Below are 20,720 nucleotides of genomic sequence, written 5' to 3' on the forward strand. Positions count from 1 at the left end.
TATGATTTTCTTCGCACTTACTCGTACAGTGGGTAATTTTGTATAGGTACAGTAATTAACGAACTAATCCATAAACTGCGTGTATTGATCTCCAGTTGACATTTTTAGCGTGTAAATGCGTTTCATCGTTACGAAACTAAATGTAATTTTCTTGATTATCACAATTAGAATAATTAAAAATATTCCTACGAGAATTAGATAATATTATACGTTTACGTACGTTCGAGATAAGCAGTATTGAGGTAACGTACCTAGCTGTATATTTACCTACCGGCTTAGTTAGTTTTAAAATTTACCTCAAAATGAGTATTGCTAGATTTTGCGTTATTTTTGATAAATTGGACAAGGTTTATTTTCCAGGAGAAAAAGTCACCGGCAGAGTAGAACTGGAGCTGAAATCTGAAAAGGAGATCAGAGGTAAATAGCAAATACGAGTACCTAGTTAAAATTTCAATATTTAGGTTTTTTTTCAATTATGTCATTCCTTATTTTGTAGGGGTTCAACTGAAGCTCAAAGGAAAAGCTGAATGCAAATGGATCCAAAGTAATGGCAAATTTACCCATAATTATAAAGAAAACGAAACATACATCAAAAGTAAACAAACCTTAATCGGGGGAAAAAGTAAGATTCAATTTATTATAATTTTTTTTTTTCAAACAGATTGTTTAATATTATTCGTTATTTTTATATTAAAATCACAGGGTTTTTAGATAAATTCAAATTACCGAAGGGGAAACATATTTACCCATTTAGTGCAACGTTGCCTCCAAAAGCTCCTGCATCTTACAGCAGCTCTCGAGGTAAAGTGATTTATTATGCGGAAGCTAAAATCGATATTCCATTAGGTTTCGATCAACAAGAAAGATGCGAATTTGTCGTTGTGAATCCTATGGATCTGAATTTGTATCCTGATTTGAAAGTGAGTAAATATTCCTCGTCAATAAATTAGATTTTAGACATTCGAAGGAATGGGTTCCTCATATCCTCGCATCAATCATCAATATTTTTTTCAAGTTTTTATTTTTTAATTTTTTTTTCAGAAATCTTATGAAAGTAAAAAAGTTAAAAAATTTCACTACATGTGTTGTGTCAGCAGCGGTCCTCTTTCCATCACTGTACAATTACCGAAAACAGGTTTCGCTAAATCCGAACCTATTCCGATTACTTTTGAAATCAATAATGCCAGTAATGCTGCTGTAACTAGTGTCGAAGTATACTTGAAACGGGTCAGTTGAGAATGAAGGTATTTCAAAATTTCATAAGTATTATAAATTATTTAACTACAAGATATTTTTTGTTTTGTTTTTTATTTCATTATAGAAAACAGCTTGTAAAGCAGAGGGAAGCAGAAGAAAAGAAAATACTACACTTCAAAGGCTGCGTTCCAAAGGAGTAGAAGAGGGTCAATCTTGTACATGGGTAGAAAATTTCGTCATTCCTTCCATAGCATTTCCATTTTTGGATTGCTGCTCGTTGATTAAAATCCACCACGAGTTGCACGTGAGTTAATCATAAGCTATAGGTACCTATCAAGATGATTTTTTTTTGTTTTTATTTATCGTAATTTTATTTTTCAATCACTACAGATTAAAGTGATGACAGCAGGTATGCATACGAACTTAAATTTACACATTCCAGTAACAATCAGCGACGTTATCCTGAATGGAAATCCGAGTACGTTATTTGGCCAATAAGTACTTGTCCTGAAGTTTCAATTCCAACAATATAAAGATGTATTATTAATTTCCATGAAATACCCAGTACCTAATTATTTCGCACAACCTTATCGCCTGGTTGTCTGTATTATAAAAAAAATTGCGCCCTGATTCACATCCGAACACATAATTACACTATGAATAATCGTTATATTTTTTCATCACTTTTAAGCTAACTGCCTACTTATCTCTGATTTTCCTATTACCGTACCTTTATTTTGCTTTAAAATGGAAACGATAACTCGGGTACCTGGAATAATAATTTTATATTGCTTAGTTGAAAGTACACGTCAATGTTTTCAGTAATACTTTTAGCTTTTTAATTTGATTTCAAAGTATGTATCTAATTATGTATCTAGTTTAATGAATTCAAGTTAGCTGAAATTTTCAAAATTGGTCTTGTAAAATTGAACATCATTATCGAACTGGGAACTGACAAGCATACCTAATTCAGGACAGAAAGAGACTGGTCAAGTGAAGCTGGGGATCGACTCTGTCATAAGAATTAAAAGTGAGTGATCATTTTTTTTTATTTGTACTTAGTTCTTTCAAAATAGCCACAATTTTTGCATTAGGTAATTAATGATTAAAATCGGTCTAGGAACGAGTTGTATTTTTTTTTTTTTCTTTTATAGGTAGCCTAGCTCTAGTTGTGCTTGATCATCTCAATATTTACGGTGGTTGTTCGTAAAATTTAGTGCTTGAGTTTTTGATTTATCATCGTTAAAATGGGTGTCAGGACTTTGAACATCATTCTGGATAAGCAAGATAAGGTTTATAATCCGGGAGAAAGGGTAACCGGCAGAGTTCGACTGGTGCTGGATTGTGAAAAGAAAATCAAAGGTAAATGAACCTATAAATATCCCATTCTGTATAGAGTACTTACATTTATAATAATTGAAGCCCATATACGATGATAACCATATGTAATGTGCATTTGCAGTCGTCGAACTCAAGCTTAAAGGAAAAGCTAAGTGTAAATGGGATGAAGAAGAAAGCTACACAGACGACGAAGGTCACAGTCAAACCAGAACACGTTGTCGAAAATCAACTGAAACCTATCTAAAAAATGAACAAAATTTGATCGGAGGAAAAGGTAAAAATCGAAATTAATTGTTGATGGAACGTTTGTTGTTCTGAGCGAATATAATAATTTCCGATCTGGGCAATATTATTTAGGTAAATTTAAATTAGCTGCTGGAGAACATGTTTACCCATTTAGTGTGGTTTTGCCAATTCGTGCTCCAACATCATTCAGTAGTTTTTATGGAGAAGTCTCGTATTATGCAAAAGTAAAAGTTGATACTCAAATGGCTGCCGATAAAAAAGAACGAACAGAATTTACTGTGATTAATCCTTTGAATCTGAATTTATTTCCCAATTTAAGAGTAAGAAAGCCTATATTTTTAATTACAATTTTCAAGATGTTATTTTTAAATCACACTTTGCACATAACAAGGAAACCTCTTGAGATGTCCGCCTCCGATTTGAACGGGGCCGCGATTTTTGGAAAGAGCATATTCAAAAACACCCAAATCCAAATTTTCAGCTGCCCAAGTTCATTTTTCGATTTTTGGCGAATTTTTGGAAATCCAAAATTGACTATTTTGGTGATTTATGGTTTTTTTTTAAAAGTACGTACTCGATCAGTAAAAATGTTCAAAATAAGTCCTAAAACTGATATTACCCCACCCCCCTAATCCGAATTTCGCCATTTTCATCCATTTTGGAGCCTCCAGCGCGATTTTTCAATTTCTCCAGAATTTTAAATTTGCTCCAGAAGACGTGAATATGAAGTTGGGCAGCTGAAAATCGAGTTGTCTGTCATACTCAAGCTGTTCCAATTTATCCACATTTGAGCCGATTCTGGATGGGACACCTCAACAGTGGTTTTTTGACCAGCTTTTTTCAAAATAAAAATATCCAAAAATCAAAAATTTCCCGTTTACAAGAAAATTTTTGAAATTTGCGCGAATTGCAGTATTTTGTCATGAACTAATCCCACGAAGGCAAATTTCGCCATTTCCAGCCATTCTGGAGCCTCCAGCGTGATTTTTCAATTTCTCCAGAATTTTGAATTTGCTCCAGAAGTCGTGAATATGAAGTTGGGCAGCTAATAATCGAGTTGTGTGTTACACTCGACCTGTTTAACGAATTTATCCACATTTGAGCCGATTCTGGAGGGGACACCTCAACAGTGGTTTTTTGGCCAGCTTTTTTCAAAATAAAAATATCCAAAAATCAAAAAATACCCGTTTACGAGAAAATTTTTGAAATTTGCGCGAATTGCAGTATTTTGTCATGAACTAACCCCACGAAGGCAAATTTCGCCATTTCCAGCCATTCTGGAGCCTCCAGCGTGATTTTTCAATTTCTCCAGAATTTCTAATTTGGTCCAGAAGTCGTGAATATGAAGTTGGGCTGCTAAAAATCGAGTTGTGTGTTACACTCGACCTGTTTAACGAATTTATCCACATTTGAGCCGATTCTGGAGGGGACACCTCAAGAGTGGTTTTTTGACCAGCTTTTTTTCAAAATAAAAATATCCAAAAATCAAAAATTTCCCCTTTACAAGAAAATTTTTGAAATTTGCGCGAATTGCAGTATTTCGTCATGAACTAACCCCCCTCAATCCTAATTTCGCCATTTCCAGCCATTCTGGAGCCTCCAGCGTGATTTTTCAATTTCTCCAGAATTTCTAATTTGGTCCAGAAGTCGTGAATATGAAGTTGGGCAGCTGAAAATCGAGTTGTGTGTTATACTCAAGCTGTTTAATCAATTTATCCACATTTGAGCCGATTCTGGAGGGGACACCTCAAGAGTGGTTTTTTGACCAGTTTTTTTCATAATAAAAATATCCAAAAATCAAAAATTTCTCGTTTGCGAGAAAATTATCGAAAAATGCGCGAATCGCTCTATGTATTTCTTCATTAATCAAGCCCACGAGGGTGAATTTCCCCATTTCCAGCCTTTTGGGAGCCCCTGGAGAAATTGAAAAATTGCGGTGACATTCGCCCTCGTGAGGTTAGTTCATGACAAAATACTGCGATTCGCTCAAATTTCAAAAATTTTCTCGTAAACGGGAAATTTTTGATTTTTGGATATTTTTATTTTGAAAAAAAGCTGGTCAAAAAATCACTTTTGAGGTGTCACTCTCAAAATCGGCTGAAATTTGGATAAATTCGTTAAACAGGTCGAGTATGACACACAACTCGATTTTCAGCTGCCCAACTTCATATTCACGTCTTCTGGAGCAAATTCAAAATTCTGGAGAAATTTAAAAATCGCGCTGGAGGCTCCACAATAGCTGGAAATGGTGAAATTTGGATTTGGGTAATTAATATGTATTAGTTTTGGGACTTATTTTGACCATTTTTATTGATCAAGTAGGTACGTACTTTTGAAAAAAAAAGCATAAATCGCCAAAAACATTCAATTTTGAATTTTCAAAAATTCCCCAAAAATCGAAAAATGAATTTAGGCAGCTGAAAATTTGGTTTTGGGGGTTTCAGACTATGCTCTTTCCAAAAATCGTGGTCCAATTCAAATCGGAGTGTGACACCTCAAGAGGTTCCCTTGTAAGCAGAGCCTAGATGTCTAGTTATAATATGGTGTATTTATTTTCAGACTCCGTATAAAAAAGAAAAAAACAAAACGTTTTGTTGTCTGTGTTGTGCCAGTGGTCCTCTTACCATCGTTGTGTATTTACCTAAAACTGGCTTCGCTGCTTCAGAATCTATTCCAATTACTCTGGAAATCGACAACGCTAGCTACGATTCTGTAGACGCGATTAATATTAATTTGAAACGAGTTAGTATCATCTCGCATGAATAAAACTCACATTATCATTAAAAAATTCATAAGTACCTATACAATTTGTTCGTTGATTAGGAAATAAAATGGACAGCGGATGGATGCCATAAACACAAAGATATAAAACTTGAAAAAATGAGTTTACCCGGTGTGGAAGCAGGAAAATCTCATAATTGGAGTGAGAATTTCACGATTCCGCCCGCTAATACCTACCCGAACCTGGAAGATTGTTCGATCATCATAATGAACCACGAATTACACGTAGGTGTTGTTATCGTTGTCATAGCGGAGTAATTATTACCTACCTATCAATTTAAGTAACCTGTGCTCGTACAATTTTACAGATCCAAGTTGTCTGTGGTATGTTTAGTAATCTAGTTATGCATATCCCTATCACAATCGGCGACATCCCTCTGAGTGAAGATCCAAACACCTCCACTGTTACCTCTCAGTCTCAACCTCAAACTCATCCGAACAACGTATCCTATAATCCTAATCCTGACATGCAAATGCCACCACTTGGAGTATCCGTGAGCCCGCTCCCTTCACCGTATCTAACTCGAGCTCATCCAGCTGCGAATTACCCATACCCAGGAAACCAAACCGGTGAAGCGTGTTTTGGAGTACCTCCTTTACAAATCTGTCCTCAAGCTCTTCCTGGTTATCAACCTGTAATAACCAGTTCTCCGAATTCCAGTTTCGTTGCAATTAATCCGTATCTGAATGCTGGAGGAGTGTCTCCTACTCTTTCTGTTCGAGGATTTCCTCAACCGAGTTCCCCTGCTCTTTCTGTTCGAGAATTTCCTCAACCGAGTTATCTTACTGGCACATACCCGGGTCCAGGAGGTGCTGTTCCGGTGCATCAGTATCAGCCAGAAATACCACGTCAGCCGGCTACTAATCCCGAGTATGCTCAGAATGCTCCTCATCCTCCGGTCGTGTACTACGCCGCTGCTGGTGATGGTATGCTTCTTACACCTTTACTCTCGTCATCTCGTAAGTGTACCTACCTATATCTCGAGTATTAAACCATTTTTTAAGGAAAAGGAAATGAAAACAAAAAGGGTCAGTGAAATTTTTAGAGCAATGAAAACTGCAACTTTTATTTTTATTCGTCATTTTTTTCATTATTTTTTGCATGAGAAATAGGGCAAAACGCGAATTTCAGGTTGCATACTTGCACCCTTGGTTTTGTGGGCTAAACCTTACAAGGCTAGCTGTAAACAATGCCGTTTACTTCTACATTTCAGCTCGTCAAGTCACTTTTCTCGAGGAAGGCCATTGCGGATTTCAAAAAATATAGTACCGTTGGAAAGAGGACAAAATCCTCTACAATTTAGAGCCATAAAATGATGGGGTCCTCGAGATGGTTTAAAAGCTCTGTCGCCTCAAAGTTCAAAGTGTACAGAAAAATATGTTGAATTGGCTACATTTTTCGGCTCGTTAAGTCAATTTTCTCAAGGAAGACCTTTGAGGATTTCAAAAAATTTATTACCGTTGGAAAGGGGACAAATTTCTCTACAATTTAGAGCCATAAAATAATGGGATCCTCGAGATGGTTTGAAAGTTTTGGCATATCAAAATGCAAAGAGGACAGAACAATCACTAGCAACATGCCCAAAATATGTAAGGGGAATCAAGAGATACCACCATTTATACACCTTGTGACGTCAGGGCGTTTTGCCCTATAAAAAATGTAGCTTACTTACCTACCTACCTACATTTATTGCTTTGACTTTTTTCGTAACTTTCGAACTCTTTACTACCTAATTTAAATTCTGCTGAAAAATGTCCATTTGTTATCACTTTTTTGATGTTTGATTCCTTTCTAAAGTTTTTTTTGTTTCCGCAAAAATTAAGTGCCTACCTACGAACCCTGAAAAAACACACCTTGCCCATCTGTGGGGGATGGGGTGGGTCGGAAAGTGAATTATGGCAATTTTATTTTTTTCTCAATGTGAAAAACCTACAAAGAAAAATTGTGCGAAATTGCAAGCTGATTTGACCTGGAATGACCCTCACAACTGTATCAAAATTTGAGTAGAAATATTAGAGAGAAATATCAAGGATAACTTTTTTAATAATGTTCATTTCTTGTTCTTTTTTTTCAGCTTCTGCTCCTCGGTTTTAAGTTGAATTGCGGCATTCAACGTACCTGTTTCTGAATATATTTTCAATAATTCTCAAACAGGCCTTTATTTTTTAAGTATATGTGACGCGACGCGACAAAATCGACCTTCGAGCCGAAAATAAGTTTTTGAGTTATGGGGGGTTAAAGTTTTTAGTCCAGTTCTGCTCGTTTAGCGGAAGCGCTTGCGTTCTAATCAGGTTCTCCGGCTAAACTGAGCTAAACATAGTCTTGGATAACGTTTCTTGCCTGTCTTGTGTGAATATCACTGGGTAAAATGTTATTTACATTGATACAGGGGGCTCAGTCGTGATAGCGCTCATTTTTTCAATTTTTTATTTTATTTTTTCATTATTTCAATTTTGAAATCGATCTGAAGGCGAAACAAAGCGTTCTACGAGAAAAATACATCGAGCAAAGTTGTAGAGAATTAAATTTCCAAAAACCTAAAAGAGGTTTATTTTTCTCCTAAATGCATAGTTTTTCCGTTTTTCTCAAAAAACAGAAATTTTATGGTAATCATCATGAGGTTTTTGTTTTTTGAGAAAAACGGAAAAACTATGCATTTAGGAGAAAAATAAACCTCTTATAGGTTTTTGGAAATTTAATTCTCTACAACTTTGCTTAGTGAATTTTTCTCGTAGAACGCTTTGTTTCGCCTCCAGGTCGATTTAAAAGTTGAAATAATGAAAAAATCAAAAAAAAAAAATCAAAAAAATCAAAAAAATGAGCACACTTCTGACTGGATTACCATGTATATGGAGCTATGCAAATCATAGGGACTTCTGGGTGGTTTTAAATGATTTTTGAATGTCCGAGTACCAAAAATCCGTCAAAAAGTGAAAAATAATTTTTAGGTCCGAAGGTCGATTTTGTCCCGTCACGTCACATATTTCGTACTTGTATGAAAGTTAATTCAATTTATGGTACCCCTACCTAGTTATTTTAAAGTTGAATCGTCCCAATTCTCAGGTTTTTTGAAATTATATCACAGCTTAAAAAGTTGCCTTACCTACTATAGACTCACAAGGGAACCTCCTGAAGTGTCACACTCCGATTTGAACGGGACCGCGATTTTTGAAAAGAGCATAGTCTAAAACCCCCAAAACCAAATTTTCAGCAGCCTGAGTTCATTTTTCGATTTTTGGCGAATTTTTGAAGATTCAAAATTAACTGTTTTTGGCGATTTATGATTTTTCTTAAAAAGTACGTACTTGATCAGTAAAAATGGTCAAAATAAGTCCACCAACTAATATTAATTACCCAAATCCGAATTTCACCATTTCCAGCCATTCTGGAGCCTCCAGCGCGATTTTTCAATTTCTCCAGAATTTTGAATTTGCTCCAGAAGGCGTGAATATGCAGTTGGGCAGCTAAAAATCGAGTTGTGTATTATACTCGACCTGTTTAACGAGTATATCCACATTTGAGCCGATTTTGAGAGTGTCACCTCAAGAGTGGTTTTTTGACCAGCTTTTTTCAAAATTAAAAAATCCAAAAATTCAAAAAATAACCGTTTGTGAGTAAATTTTTGAAATTTGCGCGAATCGCTGTATTTTGTCCATAACTAACCCCCCCCCCATCCACATTTCACAATTTCCAGCCATTCTGGAGCCTCCAGCGCGATTTTTCAATTTCTCCAGAATTTTGAATTTGCTCCAGAAGGTATGAATATGAAGTTGGGCAGCTAAAAATCGGGTTGTGTATCATACTCGACCTGTTTAACGAGTTTATCGACATTTGAACCGATTTTGAGAGAGGTTTTTTGAGGTGTCACTCTCGCTCCAATACCGCTGGAAATTGTAGAATTTGCGCGCCGGGGTTTAATTCTTGAAAAAATACAGCGATTCGCGCAAATTTCATTAAATTTTCTCATAAACGGTTGTCTTTTGATTTTTTGTAAATTTTTTAATTTTGAAAAAATTGTCAAAAAACCACTCTTGAGGTGTCACTCACAAAATCGGCTCAAATGTGGATAAACTTGTTAAAGAGGTCGAGTATAATACACAACTCGATTTTTAGCTGCCCAACTGCATATTCACGCCTTCTGGAGCGAATTCAAAATTCTGGAGAAATTGAAAAATCGCGCGGCTCCAGAATGGCTGGAAATTGTGAAATTTGGAGTTGAGGGTTAGTTATGGACAAAATACAGCGATTCGGGTGAATTTCAAAAATTTCCACACAAACGGGAAACTTTTGATTTTTTGGATTTTTTAATTTTGAAAAATGCTGGTCAAAAAACCACATTTGAGGTGTCACTCTCAAAATCGGCTCAAATGCGGATAAACTCGTTAAACAGGTCGAGTATAATATACAACTCGATTTTTAGCTGCCCAACTTCATATTCACGCCTTCTGGAGCAAATTCAAAATTCTGGAGAAATTGAAAAATCGCGCTGGAGGCTCCAGAATTTCTGGAATTGGTGAAATTGGGATTTGGGTAATTAATATTAGTTTTGGGTCTTATTTTGACCATTTTTATTGATCAAGTACGTGCTTTTTTAAAAAAATCCTAAATCGCCCAAAAACAGTCAATTTTGAATTTTCAAAAATTCGCCAAAAATCCAAAAATGAACTATGCTCTTTCCAAAAATCGCAGTCCCGTTCAAATCGGAGTGTGACACCTCATGAGGTTCCCTTGTTAGATTTTATAAATTAAGTTACAGCATTTTTTGTTTTTCCACCATTCTTCCCTACTCGTATTTTACCCTTTATTTTTAATGATAGGTAACCTAAGTATGTACAGATCATTTTTATTACAATTAGATATCTATAGCTGTTATTGAAGAACAGTTTATTTCATGTGACTTGATATTCAGCAACATGAGTATTTTATTTTGATATCAAGATAATTTTTTTTCATTTTTATGTACTTACCTATTGTAGGTAGGTACCTAATTTTATTTTTCAATCACTACAGATTAAAGTGATGACAGCGGGTATGCATACGCACTTGAATTTACACATTCCAGTAACAATCAGCGACGTTATCCTGAATGGGAATCCGAATACGTTATTTGGCCAATAATTGTCCTAAAATTTCAATTTCAATGATATATGAAGATGTATTATTAATTTTCATTAAATACCCAATACCCATTGACTTATTTCGTTCAGTACTATGACCTTATCACTTACTTTGTTTATACCTACTTATTTATACCTATATTTCAAGAAAGAATTCCGCGCTGACTCACATCCGAACACATCATCATTACTTGACCCCCTACCCCATATGTTATTTTCCTATCTGTGTTTCGCAGTAAAATAGAAGCGATAACACTGCTGTAGAATGATCTTTATCGCATTAGTTGTGAAGCGCGAGAGCTTCGTGAGGGGAAGGTGGGACCAGGGTGGAATCATGCACAGGAAAGAAAGAAGGCAGACAGGTACTAATGATGAGGAATTCTTGAAAGGATGGTTATTGTACATATTTGTATAGGAGCGACATCGCGTCACATTGTCACAAGCTCCGCAGTTGGAAGTACACGTCATCGATGTTTTCGGATATACCTATTACCTATATAGTTTTCGGTGAATTTGAAATATTTCAAAGTATCTAATTAATGCGTCTAGTATAATGAATTCAAATCAGTTGAAATTTTCAAAATTGGTCTCTTATCATTCAGGATAGAGACAGTGACTGGTCGAGTAAAGCTGACGATCGACTCTACCACAAGAATTAAAGGTAAGGGATCCTCTAGCCATTCCTATGTTGTTCATAAAAAAGTTTCTCAAATGTATCGAGTATCATTTAGAAAATTATTGTGATTAAGTATTTTCACAATTTTATCAAAAAACTCTTTTTTTTGACAAATTTTGACAATGAAACGAGACTTTGGGCTGGGTAAATTTCTGATGAAAATGAGACTTTATGAGAATTTTTTGCAAGAGAGCGAAAATTTCAAGCAATATCTGGCAAATACGAGGTCTGTTACAATTCTTGAAAAAAAAAGTCAGGTTGACGTTCATTTGTTGAAAATTTTTGGGAAAAAAATAAAATTTCAGTAAAAATGAACCAATTTTTTATGAAACTACATACTATGTACCTACTTGTAATTTTTTATCTCATTTTACGCTGGTTGTTCTTGTTCTCACAATTTAGTGCTTGAATTTTCGATTTATCGTCGTCGTTGAAATGAGTATCAGGACTTTGGACATCATTCTGGATAAGCCAAATAAGGTTTATTACCCTGGAGAAATGGTAACCGGGAGAGTTAAATTGGTGCTGGATTCTGTAAAGAAAATCAGAGGTAAATAAACCAAACCTGTTATTCTGTCGAGTAGGTATATATAATAATTGAAGCCTTATGCCTCGTGATAACCATGTAATGTGCATGTGCAGCTGTTCAACTCAAGCTGGTAGGAAGAGCCGAGTGTAAATGGGATGAATACGAAACCTACTATGATCACGAAGGTAAAAGTCAAACCAGAACAATTTCTCGAAGATCAACTGAAACCTATCTAAGAACTGAACAATGTTTGGTTGGAGGAAGAGGTATAAAAATCGAGATTAATTTTTTATGAAATGTTTATTCCGAGTGAAATGATAATTTCGAGTTTTGACGATTATTTAGGTAAATTTGAATTGGCTGCTGGAAAACATATATACCCATTCGGTGTGATGTTGCCAATTCGTGCTCCAGCCTCTTTCAGCGGTTCATATGGAGGAGTCTCGTATTACACAGAAGTAAAAATTGACATTCCAATGGCGTTCGATAAAAAAGAACGAACCTGTTTTACCGTACTCAATCCTCTGAATCTCAATTTATTTCCCAATTTAAGAGTAAGTTCAAGGCCTACTTACGTTTTTTATTACACTTTGAAAAATATTATTTTAAGTTCGTTTCTTCGTATTTGCTTCTAGAATTCGTATAAAAACGAAAAAAACAAAACGTTCTGTTGTCTGTGGTGTGCCAGTGGTCCTCTTACCCTCGTTGTGCATCTACCGAAAACTGGATTCGTTCAATCAGAACCAATTCCAATCACTCTGGAAATCGACAACGCCAGTAACGTTACCGTGGACGCGGTTCATATTGATTTGAAACGAGTCAGTATCTCTACCTACCTACATATGAGAAGCTGAGAATCAAAACTCACATTTGCCACCATAAACGATTTTGAGAAAAACGCGAAAAACTGAGTTAGTAGTGTTGCCAGTTGAAAAAACTTATAATACCAAAATGAATCAACTAGCACACGATTCCGTGTGTTGGCTGATTTTCACCTAGCTCCCTTCTGCTTTAATATCCAGACAAAGAATGGCAAATGTGAGTTTTGACTCCAAGATTTGCGATCAAATTTTTTTTCACTGTTTTAATTACATACGACGATAGGGAAAAGTTTGATAACAAGCTGAATTTTGGTACTCGGGGGTTTTTTGATACGCTGAACACGAATTTGGAGTGTCCAGGTGAATCCGGTGTACGCTTCCCCCTTTTTTGTGGACCTTAAGCCCCCAAATTTGTTTTTTTGCGTTCAAGTCCGAAAATATGCAATTTTATGCAAAATTTATGTTTTTTGAGTCGCAGAATACGAATTTGACAATATTTTTTTTGTAAGGGGGGGGGGATGAGAGGGTGAGGGGGCGAGAAATTCAAAATTTGACTATAATGATGTGTGATATGTTGAAATGTATGTTTTTGAGGGTGTAGATCACGAATTTAACAATATTTTTTTCGTAGGGGTCAATGGTGGGGGCTGAGGGGTGAAAATGGTTGAAAATTCAAAATTTGACTATAATGATGTGTGATATGTCGAATTGTATGTTTTCGAGGTTGTAGATCGCGAATTTGACAATATTTTTTTCGTAAGGGTTAATGGTGGGGGATGAAGAGGGTGAAAAATTCAAAATTTGACCATAATGATGTGTGATATGTCGAAATGTATGTTTATGAAGGTGTAGATCACGAATTTGACAATATTTTTTTCGTAGGGGTGAATTGTGGGGGATGAAGGGAGTGAAAACGGTGAAAAATTCAAAATTTGACCATAATGATGTGTGATATGTCAAAATGTATGTTTTTAAAGGTGTAGAAAAGGTGAAGGGTGGGGGATGGAGAATTTTCTATTGGAGAGCCGTCAAAGTCCCTGGAAGAAAAAATTTGTAACATTTAAACAAAATTCACCATGATTTTTCACTATAATTGACTGTTGTGGTCGCCGGGGCATTCGGGGGCAAGAATGGCAAATGACATCTTGAAATACACTATCTTAAGTACTAGCCCCTGGGATTTCCCGTGCATCTACGTGCAAAAATTTGTTCTATTCCTATTTATGTAGCAGAGTAGGCAAAAAACGGTGTTTTAACGTAAATTAAACCTCTATAATAATGACTTTATAACAACTAAAATCGAGTAAATTGATGAAAATTACTCACTTTCAGTTGAATTATTCATACTTGGTACATTTCGACATATCACACATCATTATAGTCAAATTTTGAATTGTTCACCGTTTTCACCCCCTTCATCCCCCACAATTCACCCCTACGAAAAAAAATATTGTCAAATTCGTGATCTACACCCTCAAAAACATACATTTCGACATATCACACATCATTATGGTCAAATTTTGAATTTTTCACCCCCTTCATCCTCCACCATCAACCCCTACGAAAAAAATATTGTCAAATTCGTGATCTACAACCTCGAAAACATACATTTCGACATATCACACATCATTATGGTCAAATTTTGAATTTTTCACCGTTTTCACCACTTTCATCCCCCACAATTCACCCCCACGAAAAAACTATTGTCAAATTCGTGATCTACACCCTCAAAAACATACATTTCGACATATCACACATCATTATGGTCAAATTTTGAATTTTTCACCCCCTTCATCCCCCACCATTAACCCTTACGAAAAAAATATTGTCAAATTCGTGATCTACACCCTCAAAAACATACATTTCGACATATCACACATCATTATAGTCAAATTTTGAATTTCTCGCCCCCTCACCCCCTCATCCCCCCCTACAAAAAAAATATTGTCAAATTCGTATTCTGCGACCAAAAAAACATAAGGGAGGATACCATTGTACCAGTTTTTTAGGGTTAATTGTATGTTTTTGAATTACGCCCGTTTTGAGGGTGCTCACAGTCCACTGTGCACCCCTACTTTAAGTGACCATAGGTCAACCCCCTTTGGGGTGGGAAACTTCGCTGACTCTTCATTCGACGTGGAATAGTGAAACGAAATCGATGAGAAGCATTTTGCATAAAATTGCATATTTTCAGACCTGAACGCTTAAAAACAAATTTGGGGGCTTAAGGTCCACAAAAAAGGGGGAAGCGTACACCGGATTCACCTGGACACCCCAAATTCGTGTTCAGCGTATCAAAAAACCCCCGAGTACCAAAATTCAGCTTGTTATCAAACTTTTCCCTGTGGAATTTTGCAAACAAAACGAAGTTTTCATCAAAACTCACAATGACTTTGATCCGAAAAAACCGAATCCTCCAAAAAAACTCTTCAAAAAAGAATTACACCCCGCCCTCTCCACGATTCCTAATGAACCTACTCCATGAACAAAAATTAAAAATTTCAGTAAGAAAATGTTATGATATCATGGTGGAATCCGCCCCTAAGAAAAACAACCCACCACTTCACCATTTATTGTATAAGACAATCTATGAAACAGCTAATGAGCCAAAAATTTGGGGGCTGACAAATCTTCCACACTCCGAGTCAAGTTAGATTACTAAACTTATTTGAGGGATCTGTCCGCCCCCAAATTTTTGGCTCATTAGCTGTTTCATAGATTGTCTTATACAATAAATGGTGAAGTGGTGGGTTGTTTTTCTTAGGGGCGGATTCCACCATGATATCATAACATTTTCTTACTGAAATTTTTAATTTTTGTTCATGGAGTAGGTTCATTAGGAATCGTGGAGAGGGCGGGGTGTAATTCTTTTTTGAAGAGTTTTTTTGGAGGATATCAGTACTTTTTTTCTATATTATTGTGATGAAGTGTTTAATCTAATTAATGAAAATAGCATTGGTGGCAGGAGCATGCAGAGAGTGGACAGATTACTGGACATTTGTCATTAAACTGACTGGAATAAAAACAGTGGGTTTTCAAGAGTGATGGGGGAAGGGGTTGACCAAAAATTCGCCGATCAGTTAAAAAAAGACTTTCAATTTTGTCAAATAAAATGACAAATAGCAAATATAAATCTCTAAAATGAAATGAGAGATGAAATGACAAGTTTACCAATAATTGATGAAAATACCTATTAAAAAAATTATTATTTTCCTTTTTGAATTTTTTGAAGTTTCAAAATGGAATTTTTTAGTTTAGGAAAAGGATAGAAAAAATAGCTGAGTGATGCGAGTGAAAAAACGTTCAAAAATTCAAGAGGTGAAAAACAATGCGTTTTTCAGGTTCCATTTTTTGGCTTCAAAATTTTGGAATTTAAATGTCAACTTTTTAAAAATTTAAATTTTGAAAATGAAAACCAAACAAACCTGAACAAAGTAAAGCAAAATGTCATTTCAAGAAGTAAAAAAAAACATGTTTTTTCAGGTGAAAAAATGTATCTTGTTTGTTTTAAATAAATTTGCGTAATGAAATTTTTTCCATGTTTACTTTAAAAAAAAAAAAAAATGGGCAAAAGAAAATTTGTACTTTAGGAAGTGAAAACCAACGTTTTTTTACAATTTATTTTTAAAAATTGAACATGTTAAATAAAAATCATATTGAAAAAATCAGCTTACAAAATTAAAAATTGAAAAAATATTTTGATTCTGATGGGGTTTGAACCCGAGTTTACTGCGTGGCGAGCGGAAGCTTAAATCATTCAGCCACTAGGCTGTTCAACGTTTTAGCACATTTCAACTGCATACAACGCCGCCAACACGTGTTGTGCTTCAAAGTTAACGGTCATTTTGATATTGAGCATTTTATGCACAATAATAATAATTATTGCGCATAAAACCAAAGCTCCGTTTACTTTGAAATTAGTAAAAGGCACTTTTACCATGTTCAGAGTATATTTGAACAAAATTTCAGCGTTATTGGTGCAGTATTCGAAGCTGTAGCTTTGTCTAAAGAATCAAAAATGGCGAAAATTAGTATTATTAATTTACTGTTTCTTTAGACAAAGCTACAGCTACGAATAGGGCACAAATCACGCTGAAATTTTGTTCAAATGTACTTTCAACATCGTAGATGTGCCTTTTGATGTACGTGCATCTATCCCAGCTTTGGTTTGATTGTACTTTGGATAAATATACTGCTCGTTTTTTCAAAATTTGTCATTTTTCAGCATCTTTAGACTCCACTCAAGCTTGATGTAATTGGGCTACAAAGCTCAATTTTTGCATGAACATCAAGTTTGTGGTGGAGAAGTGCCTTTTGATATTTTGGGTCAATTTTGAAAATTTTTGGGGCCCAAAAAGGGGGGGTGCAGGGTCAATTTTCAAAAAATTTACAATCTTTTGCTTTTAGTCAGTAATGGTTGACAAATCGAAGCTGTATTCCAAATTTCATCAAAATTGGTTCGGCCAATCCTTCAAAAGTTCAAACTTTGAGTAAGTGTTGAAGAACAATTTCGCCAAAATAACAAAAAAATGGCTACTTGAAACTTTGCGAATTTTTATCGTACAAAAATTATTCTTATATATTCTGAAAGGTCTTTGAAAAATAAGAAAAAAAGTATTTATGCGTTTTTTGAATAAACGCATAGTTTTTGAGAAAATTGCGTTGGAAATATTCTGGGCTAACATTATGAAATGATTTGAGAATATAACTCCGTCTGGCGTTGCGCCGCCTACGGTAACGCGTTTCATGACGCGTTTGAAACCGTGGGAGGGCGGGGTGGCAACGCTACCGCGTCGCCTGATATGTCACATTATAGAGTGTAAAACGGTATATCCAAATCTGCCATAAAAAGGTTTTTTTTTTTTTGGCAAATGTGAGTTTTGATTCTCAGCTCCTCATTTGTTATCTTGCATAAGTAAAACCTGCATCATCGTTGAAAAATTTACACGATTTGTTCGTTGATTAGAAGATACAATGGACAGCGGAGGGATGCCATAAAAACGAAGATATAAAACTTATAAGATTAAGTTTAGGCGGAGTGGAACAAGGAAAATCTCATACTTGGAGTGAGAATTTTACGATTCCTCCCGTTAGATACCCGAACTTGAAAGGTTGTTCGTTCATCAAGATAAACCACGAATTACGCGTAGGTGTTGTTATCGTCTCGTTATCATACCTAGGTACCGGAGCAAATCATCAATTCAAATATAACCTCTCGTACTCGTACAATTTTACAGATCGAAGCTGACACTGGTCGGTTTTTTGATTTAAATATGCATATCCCTATCACAATCGGTGACATCTCTCTGAGCGAAGACGCAAACGCTCCCATTAATACCCCTCAGCAACCTCAAGACTATCCAAACAAAATACCCTACAATCCTAATGTTGTAATTTGCATTCCAACACGTACAGGAGTACCCATGAACCCGGCCCCTTCACCATATCCAGCTCGAGGTCAACCAGCTGCGAATTACCCATACCCAGTAGTCCCAGGAAACCAAGCTATTGGAGCGCCTCTTGGAGTACCTGCTCCAAGTCCCAATTTCATCGCACCTGATCCGAATCCGAATGCTGGAGGAATACCTCAAATGCCACCTCCTCCTACTGCTCAAGTATATTCTCAATCGAATTATCTTACTAGCGCATACCCGGCTCCAGGAGGTGCTGTTCCGGTGCAGCAGTATCACCCAGAATTATCGCGTCAGCCGGCTACTAATCCCGAGTGTGCTCAGAATGCTCCTCATATTCCAGTTCCGTTCAATGCCGCTGCTGGATATGGTTTAACGCTTCCTTCGATGGATAGTAGTGTGCAATTTGACAAGTCGTCGTTTTTGAATGATTCGAAGAGTCACGATGCTCCATCGCCTTTATTCTCATCATCTCGTAAGTACCATAGATACATAGGCTATCTTGAGTGTTTTTATTTCGAAAACAATTTTTCCAGGAAACCGAAATTTGAACAAAAAGCGTGTGTGAAATTTTTCAAGGAACACATAACTGCAACTTTTGTGTCTGTTCTCCATTTTTTCCCCGTTATTTTTTGCGTGAGAAATGAAAAATTTACCTCGAGTTGTTGGTAGGTGTACGAAACTATTATTAGGTAGGTACCTACCTCCTTGGATTTTTTTCGTGATTTTCAAAATCGTGTGTATAACTGTCAAAAATCCTGCTTTGCCATTTTCGGTAAAATTGTCGATGTTATGATTTTTTCTGTAAAATTGGCAAAAATGTCGTTTTCCAACATAGCTCCTAAAAAATGTCACTCTATTCAAAAATCCCAAAAAAAAAGTCACACATTATTTTAATTTTGTCCAAAAGTCTTGTTTCTTGCCAGAAATTCTCAACTTTCGCTAAAATTGTCAAAGTCATTTCCAAAAAGTTTCAAAATAGCCCAACTTTTTAATACTAAAAACGTATTTTTTGAGTATTTTTTTGTAACTTTTTTGCTTATGTTTTAGAGCTTTTTTAATTCATAAAATTTTGTTTTTTTTTGTTGTTTTTTTTCAAAATTGAGTACGAACCCTGAAAAAACGAAGGGACCTATTACGAAACACTGTACCAAAATTTGAGTAGAAATATTATAGATAACTTTTTTGTGTAGTAGGTACCTAATGTTATTTTCTAATTTTTTTTTCAGCTTCTGCTCCTCCGTTTTAAGTCCAAATGTGGCGTTCAACATGCCTGTTTCTGAATATTTCCAATAATTCTGAAACAGACTTTTATTTTTCAGATATTTCGTATTTATGAAAGTTTAACTAGCCCTATTCATTTATGGTACATAGTTATTTTTATGTTTGAGTAATAATCGTTTCAATTTTCAAGTCCTTTGAAATTACATAAATAGTCCGGCATATGACAATAGAAGTAATTGCACCCCCCCCCCACACGCCGATCCTCCAGGACAACTTTTTTTTAAGGGGACGTCCTAAGGAACATTTTAAAGCAAACTTGCCAAAATAAAAGTTGGCCTTACTTACAAAATGGCGGCCATTTTGATTGACAGGTCAGCCAAAATCGCAGATTTTGCGATTTAACATAGGACTTGCACGAACTTTTTCAAACTTTACAAAGATAGATCGAAAGATCATGCAAAAATTTATCACCTGTCAAAATTTCAAGTGCTAAAGTGCGTTTTTCGATTTTTGGTGAATTTTTGAAAATCGAATTTAGGACAAAAATGAGGGAAAAAAATCAAAATTTTACCAAATTGACCAAGAAAGCTGAAATTTGGGATATACCCTATTTTCGACATGCCAAATCGATTGGAAACGGTTTCAACCTGTTTTGAGCAGTTCTGGAGCCTCCAGCAGAATTTTGAAACTCGAAATTCCCACAAAATTCCATCAAATTGGAGTTGTAAAGCTAAAATTTATTCTAAAAACTAATTTCAATACGCTACGAAGTACTGCAGGTGAATTTCAAGTCGTTTTGGATCCTCCAGCGACTTTTTTAAAATTCCTGAAGCCTCCAGCAGATTTTTGAAACTTTAAATTTCCCCAAAATTTCATTAAACTAAGATGGAAAGCTGAAATTTACTCTACACTCCAATTTTAACACCCTCTGGAGACGACTTCAGGTGGGTTCTAGTCATTTTAGGGCCTCCAGTGACTTTTTTAAAAAATTGCAGGAGGCTCCAGCAGATTTTTGAATCTTTAAATTTTCACAAAATTTCATCAAAATGGAGATGAAAAGCTGAAATTTACTCTACACTCCAATTTTAACACCCTCTGAAGACGACTTTAAGTGGGTTCAAGTCATTTTAGGACCTCCAGAGACTTTTTTGAAAATTACTGGAGCCTCCAGTAGATTTCTGAAACTTGAAATTTCCCCAACATTAATTTATCAAATGGAGTTGGAAGCTGAAATTTACTTCGCAGACTACATGGTGGTTTCAAAATATGGTTTTGAAGCTTCCAGCTATACTTTTATAGGAAATTTTAATTTTCCAAAAAAACGTCATACAACCTTTCAAAAAGTTGCTGGAAGCTCCAAAACGACTTGAAATTCA

The 20,720-nt window shown here is 35.6% G+C and overlaps 3 protein-coding genes across 3 annotated transcripts; all 3 read left to right on the forward strand.

Moving 5' to 3' along the window:
- The first annotated feature begins 72 nt into the window (after positions 1–72).
- Positions 73–1,723, forward strand: LOC135848272 (arrestin domain-containing protein 17-like). Its single transcript, XM_065368152.1, has 6 exons — positions 73–417; positions 497–622; positions 703–920; positions 1,042–1,227; positions 1,322–1,501; positions 1,588–1,723. The coding sequence occupies exons 1-6, from the start codon at positions 303–305 to the stop codon at positions 1,693–1,695; spliced, it is 933 nt and encodes a 310-aa protein (XP_065224224.1). The 5' UTR covers positions 73–302; the 3' UTR covers positions 1,696–1,723.
- Positions 1,724–2,088: 365 nt separating this feature from the next.
- Positions 2,089–10,759, forward strand: LOC135848267 (arrestin domain-containing protein 3-like). The gene is made up of 8 exons (XM_065368142.1): positions 2,089–2,227; positions 2,352–2,559; positions 2,660–2,812; positions 2,896–3,104; positions 5,344–5,526; positions 5,608–5,790; positions 5,874–6,525; positions 7,641–10,759. Exons 2-8 carry the CDS (start codon positions 2,445–2,447, stop codon positions 7,658–7,660), a joined length of 1,515 nt encoding a protein of 504 aa, XP_065224214.1. The 5' UTR covers positions 2,089–2,227; positions 2,352–2,444; the 3' UTR covers positions 7,661–10,759.
- Positions 10,760–10,846: 87 nt separating this feature from the next.
- LOC135848266 (arrestin domain-containing protein 3-like) lies at positions 10,847–19,330 on the forward strand. Its single transcript, XM_065368141.1, has 8 exons — positions 10,847–11,344; positions 11,762–11,909; positions 12,002–12,154; positions 12,234–12,442; positions 12,524–12,706; positions 17,676–17,855; positions 17,947–18,595; positions 18,657–19,330. Exons 2-8 carry the CDS (start codon positions 11,795–11,797, stop codon positions 18,686–18,688), a joined length of 1,521 nt encoding a protein of 506 aa, XP_065224213.1. The 5' UTR covers positions 10,847–11,344; positions 11,762–11,794; the 3' UTR covers positions 18,689–19,330.
- Positions 19,331–20,720: the final 1,390 nt, after the last annotated feature.

The sequence above is a fragment of the Planococcus citri genome, chromosome 5 (assembly GCF_950023065.1).
Source record: "Planococcus citri chromosome 5, ihPlaCitr1.1, whole genome shotgun sequence".
NCBI classification, from domain to species: domain Eukaryota; kingdom Metazoa; phylum Arthropoda; class Insecta; order Hemiptera; family Pseudococcidae; genus Planococcus; species Planococcus citri.